Source organism: Trichosurus vulpecula, chromosome 6 (assembly GCF_011100635.1).
Source record: "Trichosurus vulpecula isolate mTriVul1 chromosome 6, mTriVul1.pri, whole genome shotgun sequence".
NCBI lineage: Eukaryota > Metazoa > Chordata > Mammalia > Diprotodontia > Phalangeridae > Trichosurus > Trichosurus vulpecula.
In genome coordinates this window covers 268,257,042-268,283,817 of record NC_050578.1, presented here as the reverse complement: position 1 = coordinate 268,283,817, position 26,776 = coordinate 268,257,042, and the positions used below count along the sequence as shown (strand labels likewise).

Below are 26,776 nucleotides of genomic sequence, written 5' to 3'. Positions count from 1 at the left end.
GCCATAGTGCACAGAGCATGGCCTGGAGCAGGCAGACTCCTCTTTCTCGGTTCAAATCTGATCTCAGACCCTAGCTGTATGACCCTGGACAAGTCGCTTAACCTTGTTTGCCTCAGTCTCCTCGTCTGTGAAATGAGCTGGAGAAGGAAATGGCAAACCACTCCAGCATCTCTGCCAAGAAAACCCCAAATGGAGTCATGGAGCGTCAGACACAATTGAAACAATGGAACAAGGATTCAAACTCGGGTGTCCCATACCAGTATCCTCTACGCGTCCCAATAATGCCATTTGCTAGACTGGACCCAGGAGGGGCCTGGATGGGGAGGGAGAGAGGAAAGGGAAACTAAAGGCCGTAGCTTTGGGCCTGTATCCACCCCACCCCCCAACCCCGTGTCTTTCTCCCTTGTAGGGAGGATCTGGAAGAGTTCCATTTCAGAAGTGGATATGTTAATGGCGCTTGGCATACAGCAGCTACAAGGATGATAGAAGGCTGGACAACCCCCAGAGGGCACTGTGGACCTGCAGTTGTCTGCATCATTCAGGCTGCCGATTTCTGCCCTGGGCTCCCTGAGCCTTGAAATATAGGGGCTTCCATCCTCGGCCACAAAAACTCCAACGTCCAGCCCAAGTTTATAAGAAAGTCCTGGAACGTGTTTTTTAGGATAAAGTCCTGAGTACAGAATAGGATAGAAGAATAATAGAGAAAAGAGGCTTGCTGTCTCTCCACCTCTAGCCCAGGAGTTCTTAACCCTTTTGAGGGGGGGTCATAGACCCCGTTGGTAGTTGGTAAAAACTGAAGACCCCTTCCTGGAATAATACTTTTAAATAATTGAAGCAAATGCTAAATTTCAGTTAGAGATGAGTAAAAATGAAGATATAGAGTATTTTTTACCTGTTGACAGACACACACGCACCCAAAATCTATCCAAAGACCCCTTGAGGATATCTGTGGATACCAGGTTAAGAGTCTCTGGTTTAGAGAGTGAGAATTGCTTCCTTGTGGGAGGTTCCAGTTTGCTCTACACGTTTTAAACTCCTACCTACATAATCCACTTGAGGACCCTATCTTATCCAAAACTGGCATGGCCCTCAGGGCCAGAGTCCTTAAATAGTAGGTTCTTAATAACTGATTCTCATTCAAACAGTACTTGTAGATTTGCAAAATATTTTCCTCATCCTGCCTGTGAAGTAGCTAATATATTAATTATCTCCATGACAAAAATGAGAAAAGATTTTTTTTCAACAACCTGTTCTCTCTTTGGTGCCCCTAAAATATCATTATCCCCCTCTAAGATCACCCCCTCCGACTGTATGGAGAAAACAAAGGAGCTTCTTTGTGAATTAACCCTTCTCCTAGTCAACACTATTTACATTCTATACTCCTTTGCTCTAGCCTTCTCAACCCCATCACTGAACTGAAACCACTTTCTCCAAGGTTACTAAAGCTATCGTTGTTGTGGGGTTTATTCTTCATTTTCGAAGAGAACCATGACGTCAGGGAAATGATGACATGACTTGCAGTTGACTGAGGGAGGGTTGTGCAAGGTCACCAGCCTCACTTTCTCCTTCAGAGCCATCTGGATCTAGTGACCAGATATTCATCTGGATGACTGGAGATGACCCAGGATGCAATGGGAGACCCTGGCCCTTTTAGGCTAAGGCCTTTTTATGTACTCATTCAGAGTAAGGTAACACCCATTCAGTGAATTGGCCTCTTTAAGGAGTGAGTCAAGGGATGGCCCCTTTAATTAGAAAAAAAGAAAAAAAAATCAAGGTGGGAGGGGAATACCCTCAGGGTTGCTGTTCCAAAGAGAAACAGTTACCATTGACATTCACTCTAAACCAGGAGGGCCCAAAATACAGTCATTAAGTGGAGCTTGTGCAGGGACCTACTGTGGTCCAATCTATAGCTTCAGAATGAACTGGGTTTAAGGTTTTGTGAAAAAGAGAGAGAGAGGGAGAGAGAGAGAGAGAGAGAGAGAGGGAGAGAGAGAGAGAGAAAGAAAAGAGAGGAGAGAGGAGGGAGGGAGGGAGGGAAGGGAGAAAGGGAGGAAGGGAGGAAGGAAGGAAATCTAGCCAATAAACCCCAAGTTACTTTCCTTTGGAGAGGGAAAGGGAGAGGGAGATGACAAGCTGAGTTACCCAACTACCTGGGTCCCTGTTCAGGCAGCTTGATCTGCTCACAGGTTGTGTTCGTCCATTTTTGAAGAGGACCATGACAACAGGGAAATTATGACATTTGATGGCCAGAAGCTGCCCACTTACTAAAGCTACCTCAACTGCTAATTCCAATCGCCTTTTCTCCATCAGCTTTCTTGACCTCTCTGGGGTGATAAACTAGCTAGCTTTTGTATAACACTTTAAGCTTTTCAAAGTACTTTACAAACACAGATTATCCCAAAAGTCTTAGTGAAGTTTTAACTTTTAAAAAACAAACTACTACGCTAAGACTTTAAGGACACCCTGTATGATCTCATCTGATCCTCATGAAAACCATGGGAGGTAGGTGCTATTACTATTATCTTCACTTTACACAAATGAAGAAACTGAGGCAAATAGTTAACTATAAATACAAATAAATTTGTAACTATAAGCTACTAAACTATAAATATAAACAAGTTACTTGCCCAGTGACATACAACTACTAAATGTCCAAGACCAGACATGATCTTAGATCTTGCTGACTCTTAGGTCTTAGGACTCTATACATGTGCCATGTAGCTGGCTTAGGCACTGTTGGTTACCTCCTCTTCCTAGGTACTCTCTCCTCCCTGGGCTTTTATGACACTGGTCTTCTATGGTTCCCTCACCTGTCTGATTGTTCCTTCTTTATCATCATTGCCAGATCCAGATCGCACCATCCTGTAACCACAGGGGTCCCCAGGCTAAGGCATAGGCCCCCTTTTCTCTCTGTACCCATTGGGGAATCTCATCAGCTCCCATTAGTTTAATCATCACCTCTATCCAGGTGACTTCTAGATCTATGGATACAGCTGGTCTCTCCTCAGCCCAATCATTTTGCATTCAAGTCTGACTCTTCCTGACCCCATTTGAGGTTTTCTTGGCAAAGACACTGGAGTGGGTTTTGCCATTTCCTTCTCCGGTTCATTTTACAGATTAATAAACTGAGGCAAACAGGGTTAAGTGATTTGCCTAAGGTCATACAGGTAGTGTCTAAGGCCAGACATGCACTCAAGTATACTCATCTTCCTGACTCCAGGTTTGGGCTCTATCTACTATGCCAACTAGCTACCCTATGTCCAAAACAGAACTCATCCCATTCCCTCTCCCTGAAACCTCTTCCCCTCCATACTTCTCCATTTCCATCAAGGGTACCACCATCCACTCTGGCACCTATGATCACAATCTCAGTCATCCTCAACTTTTTCCTGTCCCTCATTTCGGCCTTTTTTACCTTTTTTTTTTTGTCCAATCATTGCCTTTCTCTCCACTTCTAAAGCTTTAGTTTGGGCCCTCATAATTCCTGCCTGGAATATTGTAATTAAATCACATGTATGTAGTTTCTCCCCCATGCAACACATCCTCCACAATCATCACCAGGCCAAAATCTTCCTAAAGCATTCACCTGACTATCCCTCCTGTGCTTAAAAAGCTGCAATGGCTCCCTGTTGCCTCTAGCATGAAATACCAACTTCTCAGTCATATATTTAAAGCCCTGCACAATCTGACTCTAGCCTATCTTTCTGGGTTCACTGCACTTTGCTCCCCTTCACATAGCTTCTATTCCAGCCAAACTGACCTACTAATGGTTCCTCAAATTCCATCTCCAGCCTCCTTGCCTTTGGCCAGGATTGCCTTTCTATTTTGAAAGTATTCCCTCCTCAACCTCTTAGAATTCCTAGCTTCCAACCAGGCTTAGCTCAGGCATGTGCCCCCATCTACAGTAAGCCTGTCTTGACCCCCTAATTGTTGGGCTCTCTCTCTCCCCACCGTTTGTCTTCCAGTTGAACATATGCTCCTTAGAGATGAGGACCCACTGCCTGTTTTGCCCTTATATCCCCCTAACACATGGCTCAGTGCCTCAGGCATAGTAGGTGCTTAATAAAGCTTCTTGAATTAAATGATATGCTTACTGGACTTGATGTTAAAGGGAGAAACAGTTTAAGACAAGGTCCCTTCCTGAAGCTTAGAGTCTAGTTCAAGGTGGGGGAACCTGTGCCCTCAAGGCCACATTTGGCCCTCTAGGTCCTCAAGTGTGGCCCTTTGACTGAATCCAAACTTCACAGAACAAATCCCCTTAATAAAAGGATTTGTTCTGGCAAACTTGGACTCAGTCAAATGGCTAAACCCAAGGACTTAGAAGGCCACATGTGACCTGGAGTTCACAGGTTCCCCACCTCTGGTCTAGTTCAAGGTCATTTGACCTTGAACTCAGTCTTGGAATTTGGGCCCCTACCTACTAGACCAAACCAGCTCCCTGATAACCAATGGATCCTCTTGCTGCTGCAAGTAGATTCTACCCACCACACCATTCCCCAAGTTGAGTAGACCTTTGCCAGCCCTTTGAACCTTGCCTTCTCCACACTGACCCACCATCCCAAAACACAGAGAAATGCTTCCCAGATACGTCTGCAGGCACCAGTGTTCACACATCTTTTATTATTATTATTATTATTATTATTATTATTATTATTATACAAAAACATGTATTTAAAAAAGCCATGATCTTGTCTGATCCATGGCAGATAATGTCCTCAGTTTAGGGAAAATACCTTTCTAGCTACATCCCTCAGCAGTAACACAGGAAGAGGAAGGGATAGGGAAGGCAGGAAATTGCATTACTATGACTCCCTGAGCTGAGAGGAAGGGCAATAGAAGACGCACAGAACATCACACACGTTTTTCCTGCTGTCTCCACTGCCTAGACACGATGAAAGAATGGACAAAGGAGAGGAGAGTGAGCAGTATCAGCACGATGTTTACCTGTGAGAGAAGAAAGGGAAGGATAAGCAACAGGCCAGGACCACCTCAGCCAAAGCAACCACTAGGGTGAGGTAACGAGGGTTTCACCATGAGCACCAAAAATTTGTAGGGTGCTAACAGCATTTGTACTCCAGCAGGTCGGAACAATGGGGCATCTGATTAGTTAAAACAGGAAGCTCGGAGGGCAGATTTCCTCCCCACTCTAAGTGAATTCTCTTATCTAACCTTACCCTAATCCCTCTCCCAGAGACAGCCTGTGCAACCCAGGCTCTCTCTCTTCCTTCACCATAGGACCTTGTATTTTGAAATCTCCCTACTCAGATCTAAATTTGTCTTTGAAGTCAATCTGAGGGCTACTTTCCTCTGATGTAGTGTGTGCTGGTACTCCCAAGTGGTAGGGGTTCTTGTTACAGCTGTATCTTAGGTAACCCATATTTATTCTTCCCACCTTTAGGTACCTTGCTCATTACAAAACGTTTAAGAGTGAAAAGGAAATGTGGATAGCAACTGGTCATAAGCTTATAGAGCTAGAAACAACCACCAAGGTCATTTAGTCCAATCTGCTTACTGTATAGGGAAGAAAACTGAGGCACACAATGATGAACTGACTTACCCAAGGGTCATACAGGTATTAATCATGAAAGGTGGGATTCAAATCCAAGACCTCCGACTCCATGAGCCTAGCTAGTGCAACCCCTCCATTTTCCATATACGGAGAGAAAGCAACTCACTCAAAGTTACACAGCCTGTTGTTAACAGAGCTGAAATTTCAACAGATCTTGTGACTTCTGGGGAGGCTTACTAAGAACCAGTATTCTTTTTTTTTTCTTTTTGGAGGGGGGAAGGCAGGGCAACTGGGGTTAAGTGACTTGCCCAAGGTCACACAATTAGTAAATGTGTCAAGTGTCTAAGGCTGGATTTGAACTCAGGTCCTCCTGACTCTGAGGCTGGTGCTCTATGCACTGTGCCACCTAGCTGCCCTGAGCCAGTATTCTTAAGGAGACATCTAAATGAGCCTCCAGGGACATTTGAACTTTTGAGAAATGAAGGCAGCATATAATGGAAAGAACACTGGCTGTACATCCTGGCTTTGCCCCTTGTGGCCTGTGCGACCTTAAGGAAATGATTTACCCGAAGTTCAAATAGTTTCTCTCATCTATAAAAAGGCTTGAACCAGGTGACTTCCGAGGGATGCTTGCAGTTTGGATTCTATAATCTCATTTCAGCCTCAGGAGAGGCCAGCAAGGAAGGTAAGAGAATTCTATTCATTGGACAGATGAGGAAACAGAGGACCATAGTGGTTCCAGGATCATGGGCACAATCCCATTAGCTGATAAGTGACAAAGACAGGGCCTTAACCTGGGTTTTCTGCCTTTCACTCTTTGACTATTTCCAAATAAAGCACATGCTAAGAAATTTGACTCAATCCAAGCCCTCTGTTTTTACCAAATGGATCATATTTTGTTTATAAGATAGACTTAAATAAAAAGTTTCTAGTACCCCCCACCAAGGTTGAGTTTGTCAGCCTTCTTGTGGCATGGGAACATGGACCTAAATCTGAAAGGAACCTTAGAGGTCACAGTCTAAACATCTCATTTTACAAGAGAGGCAACTGAAGCATGGAGAGATTAAGTGACTTGCCCAAAATCACACAGGGTATACGGGGTGAAAATAGGATTCACACCCAGATCCTGAGTCTAAGCCCAGCAAGGATTATGCTACATGGAGCTGCCTGTCCTTCTGGATTTCCTTTGCCGCTGGCAACCCTAATCCAGGGAACCCTCAGCCACAGTCCCTCATGGGGAGCTCCTGAGGAGCCCCTTACACTATAGACAATAAGTACAAAATCATCTTTTTTCTCCCATCTTCCCCCTCCTCTCATTTATTGTTCATCCTCTTCCCCAGGGGCCAGGCTTTCTCACATAGGGTGAGGAAGAGGTAGCCACAGAGATGTTACTTACGTAAATAGGGTCCCCCTGAAGAGGCCCTTTGATGAGGACGAAGATGGGGAACTGCAGAAATGAGATCACTGCTGACAACGTCATCGCTGTCCCAAGGATCTTCCCAAAGTGCTGGGAAGGAAAGCTGTGGAGAAACATGGATCTGCCCAGTGAGTCATCCTGCCTCTCCCACTATAGGGGCTTCCCAGTAACTCAGGCTTTGCCTATGTTCCTTCCTGTCCCATTCTCCTACTCTTTTTCTTCTAGGCTCAGAATCCCAGATTTTAGAAATGGAAGGAACCTCTAAGATTGCCATGTTCAATCCACTCATTTTCCAGAAAAAAATTGTGGCTCAGAGAGACCGTGGGCCAAAGATTATAAGTAACTGAATCAAGACTTGAACCCTGGTCCTGTGGTGCCAGGGTTCCCTAGCTGATCCACTAGAGTAGCTCCAATGCCAGGGTGGGTGATTTTCTCAGGGTGGATGCCATCTCTACCAATGCACGGTGTAGCTTATCCATACTTGACTAAAGGGTCTTTGAGTTACCATGCCCTCTCCATCAAAAAAAATTTTTTTTTAAGTTAATGACTGCCCTTAGAATTTTTTTTAAAAGATGAAGTGGAAAAAAAAAGTCCATTAACCAACCTTCTGAAGATGACTAGCCTTCAATAATAAAAGGTGCTAGTGACATCATCAGCATCTTCTCACTACAAAGAAAGTGCATTACCCATTCTCTTGACTGAAATTCCCTATAGCCCCATGAGGCAAGGATGCCAGGATGATCTTCACTTTCAAAGAAGGAAAGTGAAGGTGAGAGAAGTAAAGGAATTTCCCCAAGGTCACACATTTAGTGAATGGTGAGAACCAAATACCAGGTCTGGCCTCCAGGCTGGCATTCTTTCTCTTCTACCTCATGGCCCCTGTCCTCTGTCTTCAGATCTTATCATCTCACCATATTCCCAGCTCCATCTTTCCATCTCCAGTGATCTCCAGCCTCCCACTCTTCCCTCCAGAGAACTTACCTCAGAAATTCAGAGTAGAACGAGTCCACCCCTTAACTGATCTCTTCTCTCTATCACTCATATCAAGTAAGCATCTCGTTTCTGGTTTGATGACCAAAAGGGATGGAGAACTCATAACCTCAAAGTCAACCCACTCAAATTTGGGGACAGCTCTGATTTTTAATAAGTTTATCCCGACCTCAAGTCAAATTCACCTCCTTGCAACTTCAATCATTGCTCTCGGTTCTGCCCTCTAGGGCCAATCAGACCAGGTTTGAATCTCCTTTCACCTGACAGATACTTTAAGAATACTTACTTAGATACTTGAAGTACTTTAAGAACTAATCCATTCTCTCCTGAATCTTCTCTTCTTTAGGCTAACTAACCCTGGTTCTTTCAACCCATTGTCCTATGCCAAGAATTCAAGACCCTTTACCATCTATGTTGCCCTCAAGCTGACTAACATCAGTCCTAAAATTTGGCACCAAGAACTGAACCTCAGATGTCTAACCAGAATAGAATAATATGAGAATGACCATCTTCCTAATCCTGGACCTTATGTCTCCCTCAATGTAGCTTAAGATTTGTTGTACCTTTCTTGATGGTCATATCAAGCCAGCAATTCTTCAGCTTAAAGTGCACTAAAGCCCCCAAATCTTAATCGGTAAAACTGCTGTAGGCACAACTACCTTCAGGTTATCCTTAAAGCCAAATGTTTTTTTTTTCCAATTCAAATGAAACACTTTTCATTGATTTCTATTTTTTCATCTTGATGAGGTAACAAGCATACTGGAGAAAGGTCTGGCTTTGGAACCAAGAAGATCCAGGTTCAAGTCTATATACATACATACATACATACACACATGCATACATATATATACACACATACATATATACACACATACATATACACATATATACACACATGCATATCTATGTGTTTTACTTGTATATGTGTGCACACACATGTGTATATATGTGTGTCTATATATATTACTATCTCTCTCTATATATGTGTGCTATTTTATCTTGATGAATTCACTTAACCTCCTAGTACCCCTTGGAAATTCTCTAGGACTAAGTTGTAGAAATGCCAGCTTTCATTGGTAGCACTTCCTGTGGGAGCTCGTCATATCAACAAAATCACAGGTCTAATCTATGTCCCTAAGTTTCATCTCAGTGGATGCAGCCCAACATTTTATCTTGTCAAATTCTTTCTGCATCTTGATTCACTCACAAACTCAATAAAGATATAAGCTCTCTGAAAGCAGGCTCATCTACAAGTGTTTTTGCAGGCACAATATCCATTGTTGTTGATATTCATGCTTCATTTTTGAAGAGGACCGATGACATCATGAAGCGACTTACCCATGGACTGCATGTGAGGCAGAGCTGCACAAAGTCATCCTCCAGAGTTATCAAAGCCCAGTGGCAGAACAAAAGTCAAGAGTGTTGGTGCTGCAGCAGCTGCAGTGGATGAGCTTGGCATCTTCAATGTCTAACCAAGCTCTAAGTGCTCCACAGAGCCTTTGTTAGCCAGCTTCATGGCCATTGGAACAAATGATTCTCATCCACCCATTCTTCCAGGGGAAGTCTTCACATGCTTGGGGCAGACATCCCTAACTCACCAATGGATTTGAAGCCTATTGGTTACTATTAACCTGGTTTAGCCCATTTGCCAGAACAGTTTTATTAGGGTGTGGCTGTTGTGCATTCTACAGCTTCTTGGAGCCCCAGGTGAGAGGTGGATGACAAGTGGATACCAAAGGTCGGTGAGCAGCCCTTAAAAGTGCTCAGTAAACCCTTATACTAGAGGTTCTAGTCCCTCCTGCACACCCTATACACCCTAGCACATAGTAAATACTTAATAAACACTTGCTGAGCAATGGATTTATTCAAGTTATCAATAACAACACCAAGCAACAGAAAAGTGAGCACAGATTCCTAGGCACTCCACTATCTAAAATTAACAATGAAATTGTTAGTGACTACTCCTTGATTGTCGACATTCATCTAGTTCCAAAGCCAATCATTAATCATCTAACTCCCTCCTCCCCGCCCCCTTCTTCTTTATCTCTTGTCTATCCTTTGGCCCCATTTCACAGGAGTTAGAATGGATACCTCCCCCTTTGCCCTAGAACACACACACATATATACACTTCCCACCTCCCCGCCTTAGCGCCACTTACGCCAGAGTGATGAAGGCAGCATTCCCTCCATACAGGAAAGACCGACTAATAACTTGCAGGATGAAGGTGAAATACTGGAGTTTAAGGATGGGAATAGAAGCACAGATGGAGAATCCAAGGCACAACAGGGATGTCAAAGCCAAGGATGGGTAGGTAGAGTGAAGGTCTGCCATAGAGTCTGGAAAACCTGGTCCGGAGAAAGATCCTAACTTAAATCAGAGTAAAGATAGAGGCAGGGGTACAAGGTGGAAGAGCTCAGGAGAAAGGGGAAAAGTGAGGGGAGGAACCTCGAGGGGAAGAGCAAGATCCAGGAGAGCAGAGGGCAGGGGCAACAGGCTTTCTACTGCCAATGGTACATTTAATCAGGTAAAGCAACATTCTTTAAGCAAATAAATCAAGAAACTAACCAAAATGTGTTTCTTTCTCCAGTCCTCAGGCTATGTCTTCCCCCAGGTTGGCCTCTTCTCTTTCCCATTTATTGCATCATGGTGACCTCCCTATGGACTTACTCTGTCACTAGCATGAGACAGATTTTGGTTCTCTCCACCCATGGAACCTTGGATCCTGAGATCAGAAGTCACCCACCTCTTAGGTCTCTTTCTTCCCAACCCCACTGCCCCACTGAATGCATATTACAGTTTATCAAAGACACTAGAATTACTAATTGTGGCACTAGGAAGGAGGGAGAGGAGGCAAAACAATGAAAAAGGTAGCCAGAAGGAAACAAATTTGTAGAAGGGGTTCCAGGACCCTGGACAGAAACACAGGTCTCACCTCTTTTTCTTGCCTCTTGCAGATATTTTTTCTTAAGGCGGTCCAACAGGAATCCATTCCAGGGGGCACACAGCACCCCAAAGAGCTGAGTGATGGCAAAGGCATTTGTATAGGTGCTGACTGCAATGGTTAAGGGGTAGTAGTAAAGAAGAAAGTCAGATTGAGCAAAGGAATGTCTGTCCCACCTGCCCCTGTTGTACCACCCAAAATTCATTTTTTTCTTAGCCTTTCTTGGTGTGCACAGTGTCTGGAACATAATGAACACTTAATAAATGCTTAACGAAAGCTGGGCAAGGTAATACAGGCCTGTATTCCCAGCTAGCAGGAAAGCAAAGGATATCCTGAACTTGGGAGTTCTAAACTGCAGTGGGTTATGCTGATTGGATGGTCCACACTAAGTTTGGAATCAATGTGGTGAGCCATTGGGGTGGGATGGGGGAAACCACAAGGTTGGCCAAAGAGGAGAACTAGCCCAAGTCTGAAATGTAGCAGGCCAAAGCTCCCATGCTGAGGAGAGAGGGATTAGGCCCATTAACAGCCCCTGCATTTCCAGTCTAGGTGAGAGAGGAAGGCTCAGTCCTTTTTAAAAATTTAATAAATATTTACTACTGCTGATGGTGATGATGAGATCCACTAATCCAGTGTTTTCACTGTACAGGGGAAGCAAATAGGCCCAGAGAAGGTAAATGACTTGTCTAAAATGACCAATGAGTCAGTGGCAGGGGAACTAAAAACCCAGGGTCCTCTTCCCTCATAGGCTAGTGTTCCTTGCAGATCTCTAGTAGTGACATTCTGGACATAATGGAAAGATGTTGGTTATGCCAAGAGATGCAACTTCCAATTCCAGCCACAAAGGCATCAGGAACAAGTCATTTAACCTCTTTGAAAGGCAGCCCCATATAGTAGACAAAGCAATGGACTTGAAAGTCAGAAAACCTGGGTTCAAATCCCACTTCAGGCACTCATTAGTTGTGTGAGCCTGTCTCAGCAATGAAATTCCCCCACTCTATAAAATGGGATCGGTGACTTCCCATCTATTCCAACTCTAAGTCTATGACTCTATGGTCCATGGAAGTTGAGGAAAATCCTTGTAGTGCCTACTTCCCACAAAGTAGAAACTTTAGAGGTTTCCAGGAAAGGAAGCAGGAAGGATTTCCATTGGATTCCACATCCCTTGCTGGCATCAGAACTTGGGCCAATGAGATTTCCCCATCACCCATTTGTGTGACATCCCCCCTAGGCCCAACAGCCCTTTGTCTGCCCTCCAGGCAAGTACCTAGATGCTGGTCCCCATGGGCCAGGCGGTTCAGCATGGGGTTGAGGGTCCCGATGAAGAGATAGTGCCACAGCTGCATCGAAGAGAGCCAAAGCAGATGCCAAAAGAATCGCCAAGACAGCACGCAGCTCCAGAAAGAGGGAGGATCACTCTGTTTAGTGTTGGCTGTCTCTGCTGAGGAAAGAACTATGACATGATTGGGGGCAGGGGAAGGAGAAGGAAAGACCACAGGGAATAGAGAAGATGGAAATCTGGAGAGATTATGGCCAGAAACTGAGCAGCAGGGGAACCTGTAGTAACAGGCAACTAGGTGTGGCAGTGAGTAGAGCACTGGACTTGCAGTCAGGAAGACTAGAGTTCAAATTCTGCATCAGATACTTTAGTTGCATAACCTTGGTCAGATCATTTAATCTCCTTGTGACTTCGTTTCCTTCTCTTAAAAATGGGAATAATGATAGCACCTGCCTCACAGGATTTCTGAGGATCAAATGAGACCACCTATGTAAAAAACCTTGCAAACCTAAAAATGCTATGCAAATGTTAGCTATGACTGTTACCTCTACTCCACAGGCAGGCTATATTGGGCATGGTGCGGTATAGTGGATAGACCACTGAACTTGGAGTCAGGAAGACCAGACTTCAAATGTTATCTCAGACTCTTACCAGCTGGTGTGACCCTGGACAAGTCACTGAGCCTCTCTATACCTATAAATGAGGGGGTTAGAAAAGATGGCTCCTCAGGCCCCTTCCAGCTCTAAATCTACAGTCCTCTATCTACCACCCAGCCATTCCTCACCTTACTTTACCCTATGCTCACCCTTTGCATCCAAATGGACAAGAAGAGATTCACCATTCTGAATCCTATGAGTTGGAATGGACCTCAGAGTCCAGTTAGTCCAACCCAAATCTTAATAAGAAACTTCTCTACAAGTGGCCATCTTGGCTCCACTTAAAGACCCATAATCAGGGGGCCAGTCACTCCATACAGTGGCAGTCCCAGGCTATTTTGGAGTGGCTGGAATTGTTAGGAAGTTTCTCATTGCAATGAGTCTAAATCAGTCTCTATGAAACTTCCGCCTGTTTACTGCCCTTAGTAGTTCCATCTGGGATCAAATAGAACAAGACTCATTCCTCTTTTAAAAGACAGCCCCACAAATATTTGAAGGCAGCCCTCTGCTTTTTTCCAGCTCCCTTTCTCCACATTAAATATGTCTAGTTTCTTTACCTGATCTTCCCATCCTCACACTGTCTTAGTGTCCTACCTTGAATGAGCTTCACCTTGGAAATATCTTTCCTAAAATATGGCTTTCAAAACCAAATAGGGTATTCCTTCCTAATGGGATCTGACTGAGGATTCCCTCTGTCTGTAAAAACATTCCCCACTTCAAGATCTCTCCGTTAAAAAGTACTACCTCCTCCACGAGTTTCTCTGATGTTCCCATCCAGAAGTGGCCTCTCTTTTGGACTTCCCATAGTCCTTCACCCATTACTCTCATAGTGTTGTTGTTGAGTCATTTTCAGTCATGTCTGACTCTTCCTGACCCCATTTGGAATTTTCTTGGCAAAGATACTGGAGTGTTTTGTCATTCCCTTCTCTAGCTCATTTTACAGATGAGGAAACTGAGGCAGACAGGATTAAGTGACTTTCCCGGAGTCACACAAACAGTAAGTGTCTGAGGCTGGATTTGAACTCAGGAAGATGAGTCTTCCTAACTCCAAGACCAGTGCTCTATGCTCTGCAATGCCATCTAACAGCCCCATGGTACTTAGTACATCCTGTCTTTTGTTTGTCATTCATCCTCCTAAACTACTAAAGTATGGAGACTTTGTCTTAATCTTGCCTGCCCTGGCGTGGGGGGGCGGGGGGGTGGAGCTGGTTTAGGAGTGTTCCCACAATGAGTGCTCAAAAGAGGCTATACAGAGTATTCCAAGAGTATTTGACTTAGAATCATGAGACCAGGGTGCAAATTCTTCTCTAACATTTATAAGCTGGGTGATCATGGAGAAGTCCTTTAACCCTCTCTGAACTCATTTCCCTCATCTTTAAAATAGCTTTTAAAAAATATACCAACCACTTGCCTCATGCAGTTGCTGTAAGAAAAGCATTATATTAGCCTGAAAATTCTAGAGAAATGGTTTCTTGTTTGGTCCAAGACCTCTAATTGCCATCACGGAGAACTCCTGGGGTGGACAGTTTCTCTAAGGCAGACAGAAGGCAACTCCTTTATCATTTAAGGGTCCAATACTAGCTAGCACACTGACATAGCTTTGAGGTTTGCCGAATGCTTCCCATGTATTATCTCCTTTGACCCTCACAGCACCTTGTGTTTGCTATAATTACTGAGGAGGGGCATAAAGCTAATACTGTTTGAGGCAGGATTAAACTGAGGTCTTCCCAAGTTCAAGCTCTCTGTCCTAAAAATCAACTAGTCACCTAATCTGACAATGCTGAAAAACTTAGAAAATTGCCTAGAAACACTGAGAGGTTAAATGATTTCCCTGTGTAACAGGATGGAGTAAATAGAATCCTGGATCCAGGTTCAAATCCAGCCTCTGATTCTTATAGACCAGATGACCAAAGGCAAGTCACATAGCTTTTAAGCCTCAATTTCCTCACATGTGAAATGGGAATTATAATACCAGTAGTCACTATTTCACAGGGTGCTATGTGGCATGGATGATATATACATAAGTATATATGTATATCTCTTGGGTGGTATATATGTAAATATATGTATATATGTATATCTCTTGGGTGGTATATATGTAAATATATAGAAAGTAATTTGAAAACCTCAAGATATTATATAAGGAGTCCTAAAAAGTCTGAGTCTTAAGGCTATCAGCTTTGAGTAATTAAAGCTTAACTGATTTTTGGACACACTATATAAATGTTAATAACAATGATGATAATAATAATAATGTATTGTACAGGATTTGAACCCACATCTTCCTTACTTTAGACTACACTAGATTACTAGACTACACTGTAATTATTAATAGTAAGTATTTGTTGAATAGATGATCAAGATCAAGAGGAAGAGAAATATAGACTAGATTGGGGGGGAGAGGGAAATCAGGGATTATCAACTTTGCATAAGTGTCAATAGATGTTGGATGACAACTTCCTGGTTTGTGGAAGTTGGGAACTATGAGTGTGAAATACTGCATACCCTCAGACTTAGCTGACAGTACTGAGTACTTTTGCTGAGTTGCCTTCCCCTCCCCTCTGCCCCCTTCTTTCATTCTTTGTTAAGGAACAGAGGGGGGAAGAGAGAGAGATCTGAAAATGAAAGTGATACAGAAAAACAGATGGCAAGAAAAAGATTTCAAAGGTAGTGCTAGAGGGGTTAGAGGATGGGTCCCAATGAGAGGTGGACTTCTGAGAAGGGCAATGAAATCTGCCTTGCCTCTGAGGATGACCAGGTGAAGGGAAAGGTGGAGAGGGAGTGAAAGCAGATGATAAAAAGAGGGGCTGGAAGCTTACCTTGCTGAACATCTTGGGGGGAGGCATTGTCTTCCTGCCTCAGATCTACCTTTTCCTTCCTGGCTTCTTCACCTTTTGTTCCTTGGGATCCATCAGTTCCCCTTGAACAGTCAATGCTGAGGAAACAGGTACCCCCACCCAGCCCTCAGAGCACAGTCAGGTCAAACACCCACAATGTGCCGCCTACTCTACTAGGCACTAGGGGTAAGAAGAAAAAATAGTCCTTGCCTTGAAATAGTTAAAATTCTACTGGGGTTGGGGGAGCTCATAGACAGCCCTAAAAGAAGTTCTGTGCTGTTGGGGGTGGGGTGGGATTCTGGCCAGGATAACATGCTGTAACGTGAGACAGTTTTCCTTCTCATTTTCCATCCCCCACTCCTCTGCCACCTGCCTCCACCTTGTCTCAGTGCCCCTGGGTAGTAATGTTGGCCTCAACCTCTGTCCTGTCCCCCATCAGATCCTGAGAGGTGACTTGTCTAGGGGAAAGGCTAGACCTTACCCATAACTGTAGTTCGATGGCAGTGGAAAGGGTATGTGCCCCCTGGGCATGAGGAAGAAAGTACGGATGAGATGCCAGATACTAAAGGCACAGAGGATGAAGAAGCAGACTCGGAGTTTCAAGCCCTGTTCATAGAGAAGCTGTAGAAAGAAAAAGGGTGGGTCAGCAAGGATGCAGCACCCTAACACAGACTCATTCAACCTAGTGTCTTGGGGATGGCTGCCCTGAGCACATCCACTATATGAGCTAGAGGCAGCTTCATGATCTAATAACCATCTCCTCAGGATGGTTGGAAAGGTCTGGACACAGCCTTCTGGAACCCAAAAATCTCTTTCTTACCTTACACTAATACACACACACACACACACACACACACACACACACACAATCTAACATGGTGCCTGAAATTCCACCATTAATTTTATCTCTCTGGCATTTAAGAGAGGGACTTGAAGAGTCTCTTGCAATTAGATCATTGGATGGAAGGAATCTTAGAATGGAAGAGATTCAGAGATCTGAAGCTGGAGGGCACCCATCTAGTCCAACCCTCTCATTTTACAGATGGGGAAACTGAGGACAAAAAGGTTAAGTGATTTGCCCAGGACCACACAGTTTGTAAGATGAAAGGGACCTTGGAACAGACTATTAAGAACTGAAAGAAATCTTGGAAAAATAAGATGTCAGAACAGGAAAGGACTATGAAACATAGAATGTTAGTGTTGGAAGGGGCCTTGGAAATAACTTTAATTCCATCCCTTCATTTCACCAATGAGGAAACTGAGGCTAGAGAAGTGAGATGACTTACCCAAGGTCATATAGCTAGGTAATGGGAAAACTGAAACTAGATTCTAGATATCCTACCTGAGTCCTAGCTCTTTATGTTTGACTTCCTCTATAACCCTGCTACCATGGGGGTGCATGAGTGGTCATACCTTAAGCTAGAGTATCATCTTAAACAGGTATGCAAGAATTCCGAAAAGGGTGTGTGCTTCGCCTGAAGTCAGGATGAACAGAGTTGTCTCAAACACATATTAGCTGGGTGACCCTGGGCAAATCACTTAACCTCCCTTGGGCTCAGGTTCTCCATCTGCCAAATAATAGGACTGGACTCCACGGTCTCTAACAAGTCATTCCATTCTACAATCCTCTGACTTCAGCTGGGCTGCAGAAGTCAGCAAGTTTTGGAGTCCTAATAGTGTCTTACCTATAGAGCTCAGTCAGCATTGTTAACAGAGGCCAAGGGGGAAAGGTGACAAGAGAGGGAAAACAGAGAACCACGTCCAGCCAAACAGAATTGTTACTGTACTTCTCAGGTAAAATTCCATGTTCTGTTACCGAGCATTTACAATGGCTATCCCCATTGACCACCTTCCCTCCCTACCCAACACACGCAAACATGCCTGAAATGTTCTCCCTCCTCCACTCTGTCTCAAACACCTTCTACATGAAGCCTCTCCCAATTCCTCCAAGCTGCTAGTGCCTCTCTCCCTAAATGGCCTGGTGTTCATGTGGAGATATAGATAGATAGATAGATAGATAGATAGATAGATAGATAGATAGATAGATATAGATAGACAGACAGATAGAAGTGCACATACACATGTGTGTATGTATGTATATATACGTATATACATATATGCATGCATGTATATGTAGTCACAGCTTGGTAGCACAGTGATCAAATCTAACCTTGGGCACTTACTAGCTTTGTGACCCTGGGCAAGTCACTTCACTCTGTTTGTCTCAGTTCATCCGTAAAATGAGCTGGAGGAGGAAATGGCAAACCACTCCAGTATCTTTGCCAAGAAAACCCTAAATGGGGTCATGAAGAATAGGACATGACTTAAAGACAAACAAACAACAACATGCATATATATGTATGTAGAGACAGATACAGTTATACATACACACACATACTCTCTATATAATGTTGTCTCCCTGATTAGAATATAAATCCTTTGATTTATATTGTTGGCAACTATTCCACTTTTCTTTGTATCTCCTGCTCCCAGAACAGTGCTTGGCACATAGTAGGAATTTAATAAATGTTTGTTAATTGGTTGATCAATCTCAGGTGAGAAGAATGTGGGATGGCCCTTCGACCTCTCAGGCTCAGGAGCACCGTGGGACTACATGTCTGGGAGCTACCTTACAGTAGTACCAGGGCAACACAGGCTGATGACTCTGATGAGAGCAGCCATATGGGGTCAAATCTCAGTGTGGGATAGCAGAAATAACACTAGCTCTTGAGTCAAAGGGTTAAATCTGGATTCAAATTCCACATCTGAGAACAAGTCACTTAGCTTTCCCAGGCCTCAGTTTCCTTATCTATCAAATAGAGGTTGAAGCAGCTAGCCTCTAAAGTCCCTTTCAGCTCTATGACCACATAGACCCTCTTCTCTTCTGTCCCAGGTCAACTTCAATGACTTCAGACCTATGCACTCAGTCTGAGTGCTTGCTTCAAGACCCACATTAACATCAATGAGCTCATTGTATCTGTGAATCCAATCCAGCATTTATTAAGTGCTTACTGTGTGTGTACAAGGCATTGTGTCAAGTTCTAGGAATATAGAGAAAAAAATGGTTCCTATCCACAAGAAGCTTATATCCTATAAGGTGAGAGTGGGACATTCAACAGGTATACAGATAAATATATACGTGGGGGAAGAGAAAGGAAAGAACTCAGAAGAGCAGGAAAGGCTTCCCACAGAAGATGGCCCATGAGCTGAGCTAAGGCTCCCATGCAAAACACAGAGGAGGGAGATGGAGACCTAAACAGGCCATTTTGGCTGCGAGAGTATGGAGGGGATTAATGCACACTGTGCATGCAAAGATAGATGGGTGTGTGACTAGATATAGGGCCAAGGACTTCCTTTTGTCTTATTTCATCTTAGTGGTAGTCTTAGAGATAGTCATGAAATCTTCACGAGTAGGAAGGTGACATCAGTAGATGGATAAAAGAGAGAAGGGAATAGAATCCAGGAATCAATTAGGAGCCTAAGAGAAGACAGGAAAGGGGATCACAATGAAGGTTATAAAAATGACAAGTCTATGGGGAAAAAAATTTAAAAAATCCCGCAAATCCTTGAAAGAAATCACTGGCCACTCTGGTCATCCTCCCTCTGAAAGCGTTTCAAGGAAAGGGTAGAGGGAGGAGAGAGGGGAGGAACAAAAATACCTTAATGATGAGAAAGGTGGCAGAGGAGGAGTCAAACGCCCCATTGTAGAGGGTGATTATGGTAGATCGATGTTTGCCAAATAGGTTTCCCACCTGGAGGATGATAACCAACAAGCTATTAATATGTACCAACATACATACAATATGATCCTTGAACATAGCTCCTGACCAGAGGCCTAGGCAGGAATAGCTGTAACCCCTGTGGGTCACAGCTGTGGGACCCCAGCTTGGAAAATTGACTCTTCTTCCTTTTTCCTTGCCCCTTCTCTCCCCTACCTTACTTTCAGGGAAAAGAGCAACGGAGTGAGGGCACACCTGCAAATTGGTAAGCAGAAACAAACTGCCTCCGACAGCAAGCATTGGGAAGGCTGCAAAGAGCATCAGTGCTGTACCTGGAAAGAACAGACAGAGGTCATGGGGGCTTCAAGCTCAGTTCACTTCTGCTCCCCTATCCCTTACCTGAAATCAAATGCACAAGCCCAGATTCACAAGGACCTTCATCTAGAACTTCTCCAGTCTGCAAGGTCTATCCTATGCTGCCACACTGAACCTGTGGGCTCCTTCCTTTCCTTGAACTGTTATAGGACTTTTAGTCTTTGCCCCATAATTCCACAATTAGCTAGCCAGTCTCCCACCTTCTCTCTAACAGGCTCGAACCATTTAGAATATCAGTAACAATCTCCTCCTCTCCATGACCTGAAGGATAAGGGTGACTTTTCAATATCCACCCTTCACTAACTACCCACCATTCTGCCAAGCTGACAGTACTCCCTTTAGCAAGGATGCAGCTCCCTACACATCTCAGGAAATTTCGAGGAGGCCAATCTGAAGAGGGGAAAAGAAGGATGAAGATACTCCTGCTTACTAGAAGTAGGTAGGCAGAAGTGGAGAGAGCACTGGGCCAGGAGTCAGAAAGAATACAGGCTCAGACACCTACTGGCTTTGGGACCTTGGGCAACTCACTTAATCACTGTCTGCCTCAGTTTCCACAAGTGTATGTTTTTGGGTGGTTTTTTTTGTATGAGGCAATTGGTGTTAAGTGACTTGCCCAGGGTCACACAGCTAGTAAGTGTCAAGTGTCTGAGGCCAGATTTGAACTCAGGTCCACCTGACTCCAGGGCAGGTGCTCTATCCACTGCACCATCTAGTTGCCTTCCAGGGAATAATTATAGCATCTACATCCCAGGGTTGTGAAGACCAAACAAGACAATATTTGTAAAGAATTTAGCACAGTACCTGGCACATAGTAGGTGCTTAAAAAAGCTTATTCCTTTCCCCTTTCCCTTCCCTTACTGCAGCTTGGCCTAGTCTCTAGAGTTCTCCTAGCTTCCACACTCTACATCCCTTTGTGGTCGCTCACACTCCCCTTATTTCCAGTATCTTCCACCTGCTCCAGACTTCCACCCTTCACAAAACCCACTCCTCAGTTATCCCTCAACATGTCATGCTATCAAAGTGTAGATATCAGTCCGGATGACAAAGCTAGGCAAGAAGCTCGTAGCATCTTAGTCTCAGAGCTGAAAGGCCTTTTGATGTAACACCCTCATGTTAAAGGTGAGGAAACCGAGGCCCACAGGGATAAGGGGCCTCCTCAAGAAAACAGGGGTAGTAAGAGAGAGATGTGGGAATTGAAGCCCAGGTCATCTTTCCCCTGTATATCATACAACACCCAGTTTGGGAATCCCAACTGTGTGACCTCGGGCAAGTCCCTCCATCTTTGTGGTTCTTGGTTTCTTTGTCAAATGGGAATAATAGAGGTCCATTGATCAAGCTGACAGGATTATTTTAGGGTTCCAATGGGAAGTTCATGAGGACACTCTAAAAAGCATCACCCTTCTTACAAATACAAGAGACCCATAGACATCACTGGCACAGTCCAGTTAAGGGAGTTAACACGGATCATCCCTAGGATGTTACTGCTTAAATGATGACCCAGGAAGAATTGAGGGGATAAGAAGTACCTAGTTCCTCTCCCCCCTTCTGCCCCAACACCACTGTGCTTTTTAGTCTAATACCAAATACTTGGCAATGGGAGGTCCTATGCCAAGCGTCCTGCTCCCTTCTAATCCATTGGCACTCACCTGCAGAGGAGACAGCTACAAGAAGCGTGGCACCCCCATAGAGAAATCTGAAACGCATGACAGGAGAACAGACTTATCAAGAGAGAACACTCAGGCCTCAGAGTCAAAGAATGCAGAGACTGTATATTCCCTGCTTGGAGCCCACTTTTTTGTTATTTGGGTTTTTATTTTATTTTATTTTTGTTCTTCAGCAGGAGATGGGCCAAAGAGATTCCCTTCTCTTCAGTTTCATGGCTGTAGAAGACCTAGGTACAGAGACAGCAGACAGCCTCAGGGCAGGGAGGGAGAAAGGGGAAAAGATTTAAAGAGTCAGCCCACAAAAAGGACTTGGTGCAGTCACAAGGGAATAAGGAAAATGCAAAATGAGGTGATTAAAGAGAATGGGAGGAAAGAGGCTGGAGGCATAGCTTGAAATGGATGAGGTATGTGACCCTGGGTAGGTCACTGAACTTTTGTGACTGGGTTCTCATCTAGGCAGTATCAGTTTTACTATCTGCCTCCCCAGTTCTTGTGAGGAAAGGACATTGTAAGCTTCAAGTCACTATAGAAAAGTGAGCTCTTATTACTACAAAGCACATTTCTCACCTCCCTGGAATAAGACCAGTCACACCCTAATAATCCCCACCAGGAAGAAGGCAGACAGTGTTATTGTGGTTGTCTTGATGGCAGATACAGGCACAGCAAAGAGAAAGCAAGAAGAGAGACTACGAAACAGTGTAACAAATCACAGTAGATTAATTAGTAGAATGTATTATTATGTTATGTAAGAAATGACAAATCTGAAGAATTTGGAGAAACTTGAAAGGATTTGTATGGACTGATGGAGAGCGTAGTAACCAAAATCTGAAAGATAATTGACACCACGACCACAATATAAAGGAAGACTCTAGAACTATGTTCAATGCAATGGTCAGCTAGGACTTCAGAGGACTGTCAGTGAATCCTCTTGGGAAAGAGGTGCTGGGCTATAGGCACAGGTCATGCACTTTCAGAAATGGACACTGGCTGCTTTGTTTTGCTTTAATTGTATTTGGCAAAAGGGGAAGTCCTATTTGGGGGTAGGAATAATGTCCCTGAAACATAACTATGTTTAGTCTGGGAGTTGGTTTGTCTTGGGTTTTAATGTTTGCTTGTTTTGTTTTTGAGACAAAGACAAAGAGACTGTGTATTCTGTACTGTATGAAAAGTTATGGATAGATTTTGCCCTTGCAGCAGGAGAAAAAAAACACGCACTGCTTTTAACATCAGGAGACACTAGTCTGAAACCTAACACAGCCTATAACTAAACAACTGTAGGCAAATCTTTTTTTTTCCTTTTTTAGATCTCGATTTGCATAAGGCTTTAAGGGTTGGCAATGAGGAGAGAGCTCTCCATAGCTCCCTGCACCCCAGACCTCTCTTGCCTAGATCTCCTACCATACATGGTGGTGGTAGCAGGTCTCTAACCTACTCCTGATTTAGGAACCTGGGCCCCAGGAACTCACATCGCAATAAGACGTGCCACAGTGGTTCCAAGGCGGTCAAAGATGTAGCCCATAGGAAATGTCATGAAGTTGTTGGAGAAGGAAGCCAGGGTAAAGATGAGGGAGAATTTTGAATCCTGAGCGCTGCATTCTAGAAAAGAAAGAATGGAAATATTCCCATGTCATTCTACCATATGAAGAGCTATAACTAGGCAGGAATGCTTCACCAGATTACTGACATTTGGAAGGCACCAAAAATATTGGTACCTTCAACAAGTAAGGGAGTGAGCATTGTCCTTAGGGAGTAGCAATAATTAAGACAATAATTAATAAATAATTAAGATGCTACCAGAAGTCCATCAACCCCTGTCCACAGCTATCGCAAGTGTGCTCCCTCCTTCCCTCCACCCCAATATCTGAAGAGTCAAAACTTGTCTGGTTCTTAGATACACCTGCCCCTCAGACCCATGCTCAAGTATTACTAAGTCTCCCTCTTCTCCAGCTCCAATTCCGAAAATTAGAAAGGACCTTGGGGATTATCCAATATGATCCAAACAAGAACAGGAATCCCTTCTCCACCACCTCCTTCCTCCATTTTCACTTGTAGTCCTCCAATGGAGTATTAATACCATAGCATTCACATAGCACCTCAAGTTTCGAAAAGTGCTGGGAGGTGGGATGACAGTTAACATTTCTTCATCACTTTAAGGTCTGTAAAGCATTTGTTTACATCACATCAGTGAAGTCTCAACAACCATCAAAGTAGGTAGGTGTTATTATCCTCATTTTACAAATGAGAAAACTGAGGCCCAGAGAGTTTAAGTGACTTGTCCTGGGTCACACAGACAATAGTTAAGGTCAGGATTCAAATCCAAGTCCTCCAACTCCATTTAGCACTTTTTCCTGCTGCACAGCAGTGATCTCCTTTGGAAAAGCTCACTGTCTTCTCAGGTAGCTTGTCTCCCTTTAGTGTGGTTGTTAGAAAAGTTTGTCCTGGGAGGCAGAAGAGAATTTTTGTACCAAAAAAAAAAAGTTAAATATTGTTTTTACATGTAATTGGAAAAAAATATTAAAAAAAAATCCAAGACAATTCTGAAGGACCTATGATGAAAAATGCTACCCACTCCAGAGAAAGAACTGAGGGGATCTAAAGGCAGACTTCATTTTATTTTACTTTATTTTTACTTTTTAAACTTTTAAACTCATTTATTTATTTTTCTTGGGGGAGGGGGGTTGTCTGTGTTTTCTTTCACAACATGACTAATAAGGAAATATGTTTTGCATGACTGCTTATGTATAAGCTTTATCAGTCTGCCTACCTTCTCAATGAAGGGGGAGGGGAGGCAAGGTGAGAGAGAAGTTGGAACTCAAAATTGTAAAAAAAAAAAAAAGTTAAAATGCTTTTACCTATAATTGGAAAAAATAAAATATTAAAATTCAAGAAAATTTTGTCTTTGCATTTGGCAAAAAAAAGTTTGCCTCTACACCTATTGCCTCCTACAGGTCCAATCCTTGGACAAAAATGGATGAGAGCTTCCCAGAACTGACCTCTTAATGTCCCCTTAAAACTAGACTGGAAAGAGGTTCAGGAAATAGGGAACTTTAGCAATATCACTTCCTGTTTCATGTGTACTTTACATTTCCTAAGACTATCTTCATTAGAACTTCCCACAGCAATGAGGGGGAAGTATCATTTTTCCCAGGCAACAGAAGCCAAGGCTTTCTTCAGAGGTCAAGTGATTGGTTCAAAATCACAAAGATATGGTCAAGAGTCTAGTGGAGTTGATGTCATATTTTTAAGGAAAGGTGGCATTTGAATCAATTTATTAATAAGCATTTACTAAACATATTATTTATGCCAAGCCCTGTAAGTACAAAAACAAAACATCCCCTAACCTCAAAGGAATTCTACTCTACCAGATCACCGCTTGTCTGTCTCCCATCGCTCTATCAAATTGGAGAACCATTGGTCACGCTCCTTCCCACCCTCTATACTACTCGCCTAAGGTTGCAAACTCCCCTGCACCAAGATCTTCCGCGTAAAAACATCACTCATCTGCGACATTCCCACTGACCCATATGGACCCCCACCCCCATATCAGAGGCTTGTCCAACCTGAATGTCCTGTGGCATTGCTTGTCTGATTGCCCGGCTGCTCACACAGATCCTCAAAGTAGTGGTCACTTTTGAGAACGAACACCAGCGAGGTCCAGCCAAAGATCAGCCCAGAAAAGGCGACACATTCCAATAGCCCCGTCAGGAGAGTGGCAACTCGAAGCGAAAGCTGAGATCCAGCCATGGAGCTAAAACCGGGACACCATTGGCTTAGTTACAGTCCAGCACCCAATGTTCTCCCTCAATAAGGGCTTTCTCTTTGCTGATTTCTGGAGTTGGCTCCAAATTCCCAAAGAAAGAGATGTCTCCGTTTCCGCTCCTCCCTCAAAACAGGACCTCCTCCTTATTTGGGCTCCCTTAGCTTTGGGAGGACAGGACGTGCGGGGAGGACAGGATCTTTAGATCTCTGGAGCCCATCTACTCCCTGAAAGGCAAAGCTCACACCTGACTTAACCTGACTGGAAATAGAGGATTGGAGGGAGTAGAGTAAGAGCAAACCAAGCGAGCACTGAACAAATAAATAAAAGAAAACGTTCTTTTACAGGGAATGAGTCCCCGGGCTCAGCAGCTGTTAAATCAGGTGTCCTTAGCTAAAAACAGCTGTGAGGAAGTATTCCCTGTACTTGCTTAGCTCTCCTTTTCTTTCACCATCTCACTTAACCCAGTTGCTCCTCTCAGCTCCACATTTCACTCCTCTTAGGCCAGAGGTCTTAATGTTTTTGTGTGCCGTGGATTCTTTTGGCAATCTGGTGAAGCCTGTGGAAACTTTCTCACAATAATGTTTTAAAATGCATAAAATCTAATTAAGGGATGAATGAGAGAGGAATATATTGAGAGAGGGAGATAGGGAGAGATAGAAGGGGGTAAATTATCTCGCATAAAGGTGGCAAGAAAAAGCAGTTCTGTAGGAAGGGAAGAGAAGTCAGGTGAGGGGGAATGAGTGAATCTTGCTCTCTTCAGATTTGACCTGAGGAGGGAATACCATACATACTCAATCGGGTAACTTACCCCACAGGAAAAAAGGAGGAAGAAGAAGATAAAAAAAAGGGGGGGATGATAGAAGGGAGGGCAGATGGGGGTGGAGGTAATCAAAACCAAACACTTTCGAAAGGGGACAGGGTCAAGGTAGAAAATTCAATAAAGGGGGATGGGTTGGGAAGGAGCAAAATATAGTGAGTCTTTTACAACACAAGTATTGTGGAAGGGTTATACATAATGACACGCATGTGGCCTATGTTGAATTGCTTGACTTCTTAGGGAGGGTGGGTGGGAAGGGAAGAGGGGAGAGAATTTGGAACTCAAAGTTTTAAAAACAGATGTTCAAAAACAAAAAAAAGTTTTTGCATGCAACTAGAAAATAAGATACACAGGCAATGGGGCATAGAAATTTATCTTGCCCTACAAGAAAGGAAGGGAAAAGGGGATGGGAAGGAAGTGGGGTGACAGAAGGGAGGGCTGACTGGGGAACAGGGCAACCAGAATATACGCCATCTTGGAGTGGGAAGAGGGTAGAAGAGGGGAGAAAATTTGTAATTCAAACTCTTGTCAAAATCAATGCTGAAAATTAAATATATTAAATAAAAAAATTAAAATTAAAAAAAAGAATTTTTTCCTGTCCACAGGTGTGAAAAATATAACCTTCAGTTCATTATGAAAAAACAAATGCATAAAATGAAATACGTAGATTATAAAGGAAACCAATTATATTGAAATACAGTTATTAACATATTTTAAAATTAAATTCAGGGAGTTTTTACATGTAAGTGGGGAAAGATAAAATACTAAATAATATTTTTTTAAATAACGATATTCAGGAACCTTGTGTTAA

The 26,776-nt window shown here is 43.5% G+C and overlaps 1 protein-coding gene across 1 annotated transcript; it reads right to left on the bottom strand.

Annotated features, from left to right (window-relative positions):
- Nucleotides 1-4,851: 4,851 nt before the first annotated feature.
- On the bottom strand, nucleotides 4,852-25,132 carry SLC43A3 (solute carrier family 43 member 3). Its single transcript, XM_036765379.1, has 13 exons — nucleotides 24,949-25,132; nucleotides 22,855-22,984; nucleotides 21,371-21,417; nucleotides 19,605-19,681; nucleotides 19,290-19,382; nucleotides 16,112-16,251; nucleotides 15,623-15,728; nucleotides 14,194-14,216; nucleotides 12,126-12,274; nucleotides 10,850-10,969; nucleotides 10,076-10,262; nucleotides 6,906-7,029; nucleotides 4,852-4,944 (listed from the first exon to the last, which is right to left on the bottom strand). The coding sequence occupies exons 1-13, from the start codon at nucleotides 25,130-25,132 to the stop codon at nucleotides 4,852-4,854; spliced, it is 1,473 nt and encodes a 490-aa protein (XP_036621274.1).
- Nucleotides 25,133-26,776: the final 1,644 nt, after the last annotated feature.

What these genes read in the sequence shown, in the direction of transcription:
- SLC43A3 (XM_036765379.1), bottom strand. Translation starts at nt 25,132, where the DNA reads ATGGCTGGATCTCAGCTTTCGCTTCGAGTTGCCACTCTCCTGACGGGG. An exon ending in CCACCTTTCTCATCATTAAG is followed by an intron (nt 16,252 to 19,289) that starts GTATTTTTGTTC and finishes TTCTTTCTACAG; the next exon opens with CTTCTCTATGAACAGGGCTT. An exon ending in CCATCGAACTACAGTTATGG is followed by an intron (nt 15,729 to 16,111) that starts GTAAGGTCTAGC and finishes CTGTTTCCTCAG; the next exon opens with CATTGACTGTTCAAGGGGAA.